At 53.3% G+C, this 12173-nt stretch overlaps 1 protein-coding gene across 1 annotated transcript; it reads left to right on the forward strand.

Annotated features, from left to right (window-relative positions):
- Positions 1-479: 479 nt before the first annotated feature.
- On the forward strand, positions 480-9714 carry SF3B4 (splicing factor 3b subunit 4). Its single transcript, XM_044992094.1, has 6 exons — positions 480-626; positions 1524-1652; positions 2864-3406; positions 4613-4807; positions 7624-7797; positions 9229-9714. Exons 1-6 carry the CDS (start codon positions 593-595, stop codon positions 9408-9410), a joined length of 1257 nt encoding a protein of 418 aa, XP_044848029.1. The 5' UTR covers positions 480-592; the 3' UTR covers positions 9411-9714.
- Positions 9715-12173: the final 2459 nt, after the last annotated feature.

A 12173-nucleotide genomic window follows, 5' to 3' on the forward strand; every position in this document is an offset into this window, starting at 1 on the left:
GAAGGGGGTTTTTAATTTTTCTCTCAGGGCCCTAGGTGGGAACAGGGGCATTCAGAGGCCTAAACAGGTGCCCTCCTACTACTGCCCATAGGCCCAGCTCCCCTCTGCTGTCAGTGGGAACAGGGACCCCTATCAAGCAGTAGCTAGTGCCCCCCATCCCCCCCCACTGGGGGTGCTCTGCAAGGGGGCACATCCCCTGCAGTGGGTATGGGGGGGGGCTGTGGATTTGCTAGTGGGAGTTTGTCATGACCTGTCACCCCACAAAGGTGTGAGCTTTACCATAGGGCTCAAAGGGGAGCAAGTGCTGAACCGCTGGGGGCCACCAGAGGGGATGAATGACACAGGGGGAGGGAAAAAGGGCCCACGATAGCCACTTCCGCCCCTAGCCAACATGGCCGCGGGTGCATGCCACTCGACTTCCGCCCTTAGCCGCCATGGCTCCCTGCATGCACGGCCACTTCCGGCCTCACCCAAGATGGCCGCTGCCTTCACCGCCCGTTTTCAGCCGCGGGGGCCGGAAGTGGGGGGTGTGTGAAAGGGCGGAAGTCGGAGGTCGCCCGCCTGGCCGAGGGGAGGCGGGAGCGCGGTCGAGATGGCGGCGGGGCCCATCTCCGAGAGGAACCAGGGTAAATGGCGGCGGCTTCGAACCCCCCTGTCCGCGCTCACGAGGGGCTGGGGCCCGATCCCGCTGTACCCGCGAGGGGGGCTGGGGCCCAGCTTGGGGGGTCCTGAGCCTCCCCCCAAAAGCGGGGGTGGGGGCTGGGTCCCAGCTTGGGGGTCCTGAGCTTCCCCCCAAAAGCGGGGGTGGGGGCTGGGTCCCAGCTTGGGGGTCCTGAGCTTCCCCCCAAAAGCCGGGGGCGGGGCTGGGTCCCAGCTTGGGGGGGTCCTGAGCCTCCCCCTAAAAGCGGGGGTGGGGGCTGGGGCCCAGCTTGGGGGTCCTGAGCCTCCCCTCAAAAGCGGGGGTGGGGCCTGGGTCCCAGCTTGGGGGGCCTGAGCTTCCCCCCAAAAGCCGGGGGCGGGGCTGGGGCCCAGCTTGGGGGTCCTGAGCCTCCCCTCAAAAGCGGGGGCGGGGCCTGGATCCCAGTTTGGGGGGCCTGAACCTCCCCCCCAAAAGCGTGGGGCTGGGTCCCAGCTTGGGGGGCCCGAACCTTCCCTAAAAGCCGAGAGGGGCTGAGCCTGGGTCCTAGCTTGTGAGAGCTACTGAAGGAAAGGGCTAGATAAGCGTTAGGGATTATCACCTCTTTGGAGCATGTCTGCACTTTAAACAGCGTTCTTAATCATTTAACATTGGTTTATTCGATGTCAATATACTTACTGCAGAGAAGTGTATTTCATTAAGCGTCCAGTCTTGAGCTGTCTAAGTCGAGGCAAGTTTTGCTTTTGACTTCATGGACTCGAGCGCAAACCCTTAGGGATCCAGAGCAGCGCTCTCTGTGGGAGAGTTCTTAACTCATCTGAAATGTTCAAGAGATTGCTCTTCAGATCCAGGTAACCCATCACCATCTCCTCTTCCCCCTCTCAAGATGCTACGGTTTATGTCGGTGGCCTGGACGAGAAGGTCAGCGAGCCGCTGTTATGGGAGCTCTTTCTGCAGGCGGGACCAGTGGTCAATACCCACATGCCCAAAGATCGAGTCACGGGTCAACATCAAGGTAAGATATTGACTGGTCCCTTCAAAGACACGTCTCTGCCAAATTATGTATCCACAGGGCTCTCATCCAAGCAGACACATGTACCCTCTGCCAGTATGGAAAGGGTTTAAAATCCCATTTCTAATCATTTTACATGTCATTTGTAACAATAGTCAGTGTAAAATGTTCAGACAGAACTGAGACAATTAGCCGTGTTGTGGTGGCATGGAGGAGCCCCAGCTGTGGATCAGAACACCGTGGTGCCAGGTGCTGTACAAATGCTGACCAGATAATCGAAGTAATTCTCCTGGGTTTCAGTTTACGTACCACATCTCATTCTGTACATTGTCTCACTCCACTTGTTACTTTAAAGAGTAAAAGCTTGTCTCTTCATCAAGATGCACTGTTACTTTTAAAACCAATTTAATTGGAGACTTGGGCCTTGTCTACACTAGAAAGGGGCTGGGGACAGCTATACTGTCAAATGTTCCCAGTGGGGAGGCAGTGTACACCAGTAACAGAGTTCTGTAGGTTATACTGGTTCACTGAATGGAATAAGCTGTAGCAGCAAAAGGACTGACTTGCTGGTATAACTGCGTTTACACTCGGGCCTTTGCTGACACAGCTATGCCATTTAGGGATGTGATTATTTCACACTCCTAACCAACATAGCAATGCTGGCAAAACTTCTGAAGTGTAGACCAGATCTTAGTGAAACTGGTACAGATCCCTCTTTGGATACTCATAGATGTTTAAATCTAGGTTAGCTTGCAGCTGTGAATTACAGGTGCAAGCTAAATTGATAAGCCAGGTTTAACTTGCTGAGAGTGTCCACACACACAGCTGCACTGGTTTAAATAAATCACCTTTAGACTGGTCCAACCTTGTGTCTAGGCCAGGCTTTAGAAGCAGAGGGGGAGAGAAATCAATAGCTGCAGATGAGGGAGGAAGACAGTTTGAAATGAGATGGGGTGGAGACATAGAATGAGGTGGTTCTGGATGCTAGGAGATGCAGTGAGAGTTCTCCTGTCTGTAGGGGGGCAGTTGGCCTCCTCAGTTGTTCCAGCCAGTCCTTGATAAGGAGAAGAGAGATTATTTCAGGGAGAGCTGCAGAGGAGAAGATTCTTGCATCAACAGTGCAGAAATGATGGAGGCCTGAGATCAACCAGGGGGATGGTGTGGGTGGCATGGAGTGTATCCGGCTATAAAGGGCTCTGGGGTGTGTGTTGCAGGTTATGGGTTCGTGGAATTCCTCAGCGAGGAAGATGCAGACTACGCCATTAAAATCATGAACATGATCAAGCTGTACGGGAAGCCGATCCGCGTGAACAAGGCCTCGGCCCACAACAAGAACCTGGACGTGGGCGCCAACATCTTCATCGGCAACCTGGACCCGGAGATCGACGAGAAGCTGCTGTACGACACCTTCAGCGCCTTTGGAGTCATCCTGCAGACCCCCAAGATCATGCGGGACCCCGACACGGGCAACTCCAAGGGCTACGCCTTCATCAACTTCGCCAGCTTCGATGCCTCCGACGCCGCCATTGAGGCCATGAACGGACAGTATCTGTGCAACCGGCCCATCACCGTCTCTTACGCCTTCAAGAAGGATTCCAAAGGCGAGCGGCACGGCTCTGCTGCAGAGCGGCTGCTGGCTGCCCAGAACCCCCTCTCTCAGGCAGACCGACCCCATCAGCTGTTTGCAGACGCCCCTCCTCCTCCATCGGTGCCGACCCCTGTCGTCACGTCCATGGGGCCAGGCGTGAACCCGCCAGGTGAGCACATGCCGTGCGGTGCTTTTTGGGCTTGTGGGGAAGTCTGTCTGCAAGTTTCCATAGGCTAGAGCAGGGGTGGCCAACCTGAGCCTGAGAAGGAGCCAGAATTTACCAATGTACATTGCCAAAGAGCCACAGTAATACATCAGCAGCTCCGCCCACCGGTCAGTGCCTGCCGCAATCAGCTGTTTCGCATGTACAGAAGGCGTGGGGGGGGGAGCAGTGAGTGCATGGCAGGCTCAGGGGAAGGGGTGGAGTTGGGAGCAGGGCAGGGGGTTGAGCAGTGAGCACCCCCTGGCCCATTGGAAAGTTAACGTCTGTAGCTCCAGCCCCGGAGTCAGCGCCTATGCAAGGAGCCGCATATTAACCTCTAAAGAGCCTCCTGTGGCTCCCGACCACAGGTTGGGCCCCCCCCTTGGCTAGAGGGACCCTACAGCTATGACACGGCGGCGGAGCATTGCTAGGGGGCGCTGTGCTGCAGAGAGTGGTGCAGGTGGCTCACTAGAGGACGCTCTGATCTGGATCATGGCTGAAGCCTGGATTCAGAGCTCAACTGCATGGCTGCAAACTGCTGCTCTGTCATGAACCCTGGTTCCTTAGGGCGCTTGCAGACTGGTTGCAGTTTTCCCCACCATGCTCAGGGGTAAAGTTGGCCATTAGTCTCCAGTGCAGTCGGCCACGTGTTCTGCTGTCAGGCCTACCCAAGGGGTCTGCAGGTAGCTGGCAAGATCTCAGTCAACTAGAACCTGGGGAATGGAGTCAGGACTCCCTGGTCCTGTTCCTGTCTGCCACTGACTGGCTGCGTGAGCTCTGGCAAGTTGCTTAATCCCTGGGCCGCACTTTGCTCTCTGTAAAGCGGGGGTACAATCCTTGACTCAGGGCACTGCGGGGTTATTTTGAGACCCTTGGGTGAAAAGCTCTGTAGACGACTACTGGCTTCGTGTGCTGGCTCAAATCACTTAGGCCCTTGGTCGGTGTGTGGCTCTCCTCGTTTGGCAGAGATGAGATGGGCTCTAACGAAGCAGGTGAGATGCTACGGGAGATGCAGGCTCTCCAGCAGCAGGCAGAGCTCGCTGGCACTTGCTCGTGCTAGCAGGTGGACGTGTGGCTGCTGCCGAGGCCAGTTCGTTCTGAGTCCTCTCTGTGGTTTGTTGATGCTGACCCATGTGATCAAGTTTTTTCTCACTGACTTGTTTGTCTTTTCAGGCATCCCACCCCCAGGATCGTTTCCCCCGCCAGTGCCGCCACCTGGAGCAATGCCCCCAGGAATGCCTCCTGCCATGCCTCCTCCACCCATGCCACCAGGTGCAGGTGCCCCGGGTCCTCCTTCAGGGGGCACTCCCAGTGGAGGGCACCCTCCTCACCCACATCCTTTCCCACCTGGCGGGATGCATCATCCAGGTAGGTATCAGAGAGGTAGTGTGGACTGGACTGGGACTTGGGAAACCTGGGGGTTCTGTTCCTGGCCTGGTGGGTGACATTGGGCAAATCACGTCCCCGCTCTGTGCCTCAGCTTCCCCACCTGTAAAATGGGCTGATCTCTGCAAAGGGCTTTGAGATTTACTGATTAAATGCTAGGTAAGAGCTGGGGATTTTCAGGCTTTCTCTGCAATCTGCTCTTCTGAATGCCTTGTACTAGAGAGGGGACCAAACGGACATCTAAACCAGGGTGAAGTGATTTAAACCAAGGTGATTTACCATGGATCATTGTTTTTAAATCACTAGAGAGAGAGAGAGATTTAAATTATTGACTTTAATCAAGTTGAGGCTTTGTAAATTTTATTTGAAAACGTATGTGGTTGCAACTTTACATTAAAATCTGTGGCCTGAATTATAAGTGCTATTTTTTATGCCGTCCCTCGTAAGGGTGAATCTTACAAAACAATCCCCCCACCCCCACCCCCCAAAGTTAAAAAATTAAGGCTCCGGTCCTGCAAGCGCTTAAGCAGGAGCATAACTTTCCTCCCCGGAATAGTTCCATTGACTCCACTGGGACTGCTTTAAAGTTCCGCACGTGCTCAAGTGTTTGCCGGATTGGGGCTAAAATGGTATTTTTAGTTTAAAAAAAAAAACCTGGAGTGGCATAAAATCTTTGTCACGCCGGAACAAAACTGCGTCGGTGTTCAGACTGCAGAGTGAGCGTGGCTGTTTCTGCGCTGCAGAGTCTGTGCCGGCGTAGCCGCTAGCGTAGACGGCAGCGTACCCCGGCAGGAGTTTTTCTGGCGGGAGGCGGTGTTCCAACCCCTGCATGAGGTTAGCTGGGCCAACAGGAGCCCTCGTCTATGGACACGGCTGTATCTACACTAGGGCTGTGTCAGCATAGCTGTGCCACTAGGGGGCGTGGCTGTTTCACACCGTGACCGACATAGCATGGCCGTGTGAGATTTTTAAGGGTATGTCTGCACCAGAAAGGCTGCAGCGGCACAACTGCTTACTACAGTGATGGATGGCGTTCTCCTGTCACTGTAGTAAATCCACCTCCCCGAGAGGCGGTAGCTTGGTGTCGGCGGCGGAATTCTTCTGTCCACACCAGCTTAGCTATGTCTCTCAGGGTGTGAACCCCTTCCATTGCTGTAGTGTCATCTAAAGTGACTGTGACTTTTCTTATATGCCCATTCCCAAATGTTCAGAAATACCCTGACGTTGGGCTCCGTAAGCCCATATTTAAGCATTCTAGGGGTGGGAGTTTTGTAAAGCACCTACAAGATTTAGGAGCATAAGCCCCAGTTGGGGGAGTGCAGCCTGGTCAAAACCTTTCAGCTTTTTTCGATTTTGGGAAGTTCAGTGTACGGGAAGGTGGCAGGAGTTGCAGACCCAGCATGGGCTATTTGTTTACCAATCTTGCGTGAGAGTTTGTGGCGTTTTTGCAATAAGGGCGTTAATGAGGCTCTGGACCTGTCTTTTGCAGCATAGATGGGGATTGAAGTGTGAAACTTCTTAGTAGGAAAACAAATTTCTATGTAAAATCTGAAATTCGGCTAAAGGAACAAATACGAACATTCCCTTTACCAATGTAAGACTATAAAACAGGAGGGAAGCAAAGAACTAGTAACATGGAAACTAAAAAATAAATCTGATTTTAAATTTTAAACAGAAATCTTTTTAAAATCATGATTTTATTTTTTTTAATCCACCCTGCTGTAAACTGTGAACCCAGCTTTGTCTGTTAGGAAGTCACCTCTCCCCCCATGTCTGATTAGGAGGCTTTGTATAATTGCAGATTTGGCTGTGTTAGTGACAGATGGCTGCGGTCTCCTGTTACACACTGGCTTACAGTGCTTTAAAGTAGATGGTTACATGTAGACGTGAAAGGCCCATCACGTTCACGGTGCCTGGCCTGCGGAGGTGTGTTCAGGCACCCAGATTTCTGTTAAAGGGAAAAGAGAAGAATCTGTGTTTTTAAAAAGAATCTCTCTCTCCCCTCTTCCTTTGTCGCTTTATCCCAGTGCCTGGTGTCTGTCCCCAAATTTCCCCCTTTTAATTGGTCATTGGCAGAACTGGTTCATGCCACTACCGCTTGCCAAGGGAAAATTTCAAATCCGCTGGCCACGTGCTGGCTCCTCTTAAAAAGGAGCCTGGGAAATGCAGCTGGTAGCCATTGCTCACTTGTCTGTCTGTCTGCCACGCTGGAGGCTGTGGATGGCACCTTAGATAATGTGCATTATTAACGACGCCAAGTTTCTTGGTTGGCACTGAAGGGCTCTTTAAATTAGTGGAGAGAGGCAGACCGAGAACCAATTGCTGGCAGCTAGAGCCCGACACGTTCAGATTGGAAATAAACTCCGTGGTAACATCTTAACTGCTGGAGCAAACTCCCAAGGGAAGTGGTGATTCTCTGTCTGTTGAGGTCTCTAAATCCACAGTGGAGGCCTCTCTGGAGATGCATTTGCCAAACACAAGTCTCTGGGTTCATCACAGGGCTACCTGTGAAATTCTCTGGCCTGGGCTATGCAGTAAGTCAGACTAGGTGATCTAATGGGCCTTTCTGGCCTTGTATTCGCTGGTACAATCCTCCCACCTGCTGGAATTCAGGTTGCTTTAGTGGCCAGTAAAAATGCTATTGGGACCAGCCCCGTCCTCCAAGCCCTGGTGGCCTTAAGGTCACTGGAGTCCTGTCCAGCAGCTCATGTGGTCAGTGAGCTCAGCAGAATTTGGTTTCTAATCAGCTGCTTTGAATGTCTGAGTAGGTCTTAAGAATGTCTTGTGCTTTTCCCCAGGGATGCCCCCCATGCAGGTGCATCACGGACCACCCGGGATGGGACAGCATCATCATCCAGGGCCCCCGGGGTCAGGAGGCCAGCCCCCGCCCCGCCCGCCCCACGGCATGCCCCACCCTGGACCACCTCCAATGGGCATGCCGCCCAGAGGGCCCCATTTCGGGTCACCCATGGGTAAGTGGGGAACCTGCGAGATGGGACGTTTACTGGAGTCAAGGGCCTAACACCAGCCCAGGCCTGTGGCATCCATTTGCTAATTGAGGTGGGAGGTGGGAAGAGGAGGACTGAGGTCTGAAATGGTGGCTGCTTATGTCACAGCCTTGGAGGCCAGCCGTACACTCGGAGCGAGATCTCTGTTGAGAAGGGGGAGCCCCGAGCGGTTTCCTCTGCCTCGTGATGCTGCGTGGCTCTGCGGCTGGATCAGGGGCCTGGGAATGAGGACTCCTGAGTTCAATTCCTGGCTCTGCCACTGCCTCGCTGTGGGCCCTTGGCTGCATCTCCCAGCTGGGAGTGGGGATGTTTCCTTTGAGATCCTCGGCCGAAAGGCGCCTGAGGCAGGTGACTAAGGGCTTCCCCGCCTGCTTCCCAGCTAGGAAGGGATCGAGCGATAAAGTGCTTGTAAGCGGGCGCAGACTCACCCGGCGGCGCCTCCTCCTGGTCGTCCGTGGGAATTAGCTCACCAGCCCTCTGGAGCGCCCTTCGCTACTGCTGGGTCCCCGTGTCCCTCCTGGACCCCAGTGCCCCTTTCTCTGGGTTGCTGCCCCCCTGGCAGTACCCCCACACTCTCCGGTTCTGGGTCTCCCCACCCACTAACCCCACCTCGCCTCAGTCTGGATACTGCCAGTCACCATCTAGCCCCATTCCCTGGGGCAGACTGCAGTGTCAGCCACTCATCACTGGCAAGGGGGTTCGGACCTGCTGCCTTCCTCTACCACCCAGTACCCTTTTCGGCCTTAAACCAGGCCCTGCAGCCTGGGGAGTTGCCAGCCAGGAGCTCCCCTGCTCCTCTGGCTTTCCCCAGCCCTGCTTCACCCCAGTACCCTTTCTGCTAGGCAGCCAGGCCCTGCTCCCTCTCGGACCAGAGAGAGCCTCTGAACCCCTGGCTGCCCTGACCTTTCTAGGGCCAGCTGGGTCTGTTTGGGGCGCGTCCTCCAGCTGCGGCTGGCTCCCAGTCAGCCCAGCTTTTCTCCCGGGGTGGCTTTAAGCCCCTCAGGGCAGGAGCAGGCAGGTGGGGGCTCCTGTCCCTTCTGCCTCGGGCCCTGCTGCAGGGAATCGGGCAGGGCCTCAAATCACTGGCATCCTGGTACAGCACTTGCTTTGCCCAGAGCTGTATCATTTCAGTGACCAATTCGCTCCACTGAGACCAGACTCCTGCCTGAGATGTGGGGAGGGCCCCATGCATGAGACACCCCTGTAGGGCCGTGCCCAGCTCGACGTTCCAAGTGTCCCGGCTCTGAACAGCCTCTTGGCTTGGAAATCGATTCGTGGCTTGTGGGGCCTGAAATCTCTTGTTGCGAGAGGCTCGTGCAGCTGGGCCCTGAATCGGAGCTGCCGCTTTTGCTTCCTTCAGCTAGAGTCTAATATCATTACGCTCTGTCCCTGCAGGTCACCCAGGCCCCATGCCCCACCACGGCATGCGTGGGCCGCCTCCACTGATGCCTCCCCATGGTTACAGCGGCCCTCCCCGCCCGCCACCCTATGGCTACCAGCGGGTCCCTCTGCCGCCTCGTCCTGCCCAGAGACCCCCCGTGCCACCTCGTGGGCCTTTGAGGGGACCCCTACCATAAACGCAGCCGCATCAGGACCCGGCCAGCGGAAGAACCTTCCTACTGCGAATTCCTCTCTCCCCTACCTTGGATTTTGGTTTCTTTTTGGACTAACGTTCCTGAGAACAGGAAGCGTGATCGGAGCCGTCAGCGTCTTGTTGCCCCTGTGAAAACCCTGCTGTTCCCTTTAGCAGTGATACTTTTAGTTTTCCTCTCCCTGCTCCTGCCCCCGTCGTTTCGAGAAGATAACTTGATTTTAATGAAATTTTTTTCTATGTGAACTGACTGAGATTGGCCGTTTGCAAATAAACACCTTGGGAGTTGCCCTCTGAGGCTGGTATGATTTTTTTTTCATCTTTGCATTGCTCAGCCTGCCAGCCCCGAGGAGTCAATGGCCCTGGTGCTCTTTGGATCCCAGCAACGTGTATCATTGAGCCCCACGCACGTTTATTTACATGCTAGAATCCTGTTTCTGCATCGTTCTTCCTTCGGGGGGCTGTTGACAGTGAAGGAAAAGGGCTGGCAGCACTGGCATAGTGCAGCCATGCCTACAGGCATCCTCTGTGCTTCTTGGCCAAGGCATCTCAAAGTTATATCGGTATTAGGCTACCACGTATGGCTCTATGAACTTACCTCCTGCCCAGCCGGCCCACTGCCTCTTCCCATGTAATTCTTAAGAACGGCCATACTAGCTGACAACAATGGTCTGTCTAGCCCAGTATCCTGTCTTTAGATGGTGGCTAGTGCCAGACGCTTCTGTTCTGTTCACTCCCTCTGGGCAATTTATCGACTAATCCATCCCCTGTCCTCCAGTCCCAGCTTCTGGCAGTCGGAAGTTTAGGGACACCCAGAGTGTGGGGTTGCATTTCTTTCTCACTTAAATGAGTCCAGCTTGGTTAAGCGAAGGCAAAGGAGGAGAGGAATTGTTTAGGGTGCTAACGGGAGCCGGTTGGGAACTGGAATTTCCATACCACAGGGGATTCTGACCTTTTGAAATGAAAAATCCTTCTAATAGGAACAAAACGCCAAAATTCCTCATGAAATGAAAATTCCAAGACATTTTGATTTGGGCCCAGCAAGTGTCTTGCTAGGGTGTAAGTGTGTTTTTTGACTTTTATATTAAAATATTTCAGTATAAGATTAAATGAGACGGATCTAGATAAACTTAATATGGTAGAAAACGCTAACCAAAATTAATCAAAACACTCCCCCAAAACCCCACTCAGTTTTTCCCATCAAAAAATTTGTGGAAATCAGTATGTTCCCCTGAAACATTTAGAGAAAACTGGGGTTTTTCCAAAGGAAAGCTGTTCTTTCTACTTTTTTTGATCAACTCTCGTTCTAACCAGCCATGGAACCTTAGGCTGAGTGTTCAGATTCTGGCCTTGCTCAAATCTAGACTGTACAGAGTACCTGAGTGTATATGCTTCAGAGAACGATTCTCCAGCAGTTCACGGGGTGGACGCTTTGTATCCAGTGTAAAGTACTCGGCTACCTGGACTGCGCTAGATGAATTTATGGCGTTAGGGGATCTGAGAGGTCCGGTTAGCAGAGCACTTTGGCATTCTCAGCTAGTGAGACAGCAGCTCGACTGCTACTTCGTTGGCCTCCAGTCTCTAATCTCATAGCCCAGCTAAGCGTGTGCTTCAATCCAGAACATACCCAGGGACAAGCTTCTCACTCCTCCCTGCACAGCACAGGTCTTGTGTCCTAGCAGCCAGCATCTCGCTAAGATCAGAGCTCTTGTGTGATGATAATGGCCTGACTGGAATAAAAGCCAGTGGGTTTATTGATGTCTTCCAAATGATGGAGCTTTTCTTTGATTTGCCGCGCTCAGCTGGGTCTGTCACCTAGGACATTAGAAATCTAATTTGTGGTGGTGTCATTTTGCACTTCACTCAGCTTGCGCGGTGGAAATAGACTAATCAGCTTCCCTCTTGTTTATGGTCTTGTCCGATCGATTTCACTTTCCGGATCCCCTGCCTGACGTCTGCTTTGCAAACGTGGCGGGTGCTGTTCCTGTCTTTTCTTTTTTAAGCCAGTTTCCATTAGACTTTGTAAAATGGACCAGAGGGACATTTATCTCGGTTTTATTATTGCTCGTATGATCGGGGAGGCCCCAAACCAAGATCAAGGCTGCACGTGCTGGGCCCTGCACTGACACACGGTGAGAGACAGGCCCTGCCTCAAAGCACTTACAATGTAAATGGACAAGCTAGAGGCTGAGAAGGATCGAGAGGTCCTAGTGGAGAAGCATCTCGCCAGGAGCGCTCAGTGCCAGGCGGTGGCGAAATGGGCTAATGCAATCCTTGGGTGTATACACAGAGTTGGGGTAGGGAGGTGATTTCACCCCTGTATCTGGCAGTGGGGAGATGGATACTGGCCTCCCGTTCTGGTGGCCATATTTTAAAAAAAGATGTTGGAGAAGGGAGGCAGAAAGGCCCCCCAAAATAATTCCAGGGCTGCAGAAAACGCCTTATACACTGAGAAACCTAAAGAGCTGATGTGGTTTAGCTGATCTAAAAGAAGACTGAACGGTGCCTTGATTCCAGTGTATCAGTATCTGCAGGAGACTAAAAGACTCCCCCAGCTACTGGGAACAGTCAGAATGAGAACCAAGGGCTGAAACCAGACAAAGTCCAAGTAGGAACAAGGCCCCAAGGAGGGCGATTTACCACTAGAACAATCTGCCAGGGGAACAGGTGGCTTCTCTGTCTCTTGACATCTTCAGCTCCAACCTGGAGGCTTTTCTGGAAGTGACGCCTGGGCTCGATAAAGGGGAAA

Source organism: Mauremys mutica, chromosome 17 (assembly GCF_020497125.1).
Source record: "Mauremys mutica isolate MM-2020 ecotype Southern chromosome 17, ASM2049712v1, whole genome shotgun sequence".
Taxonomy (NCBI): Eukaryota; Metazoa; Chordata; order Testudines; family Geoemydidae; genus Mauremys; species Mauremys mutica.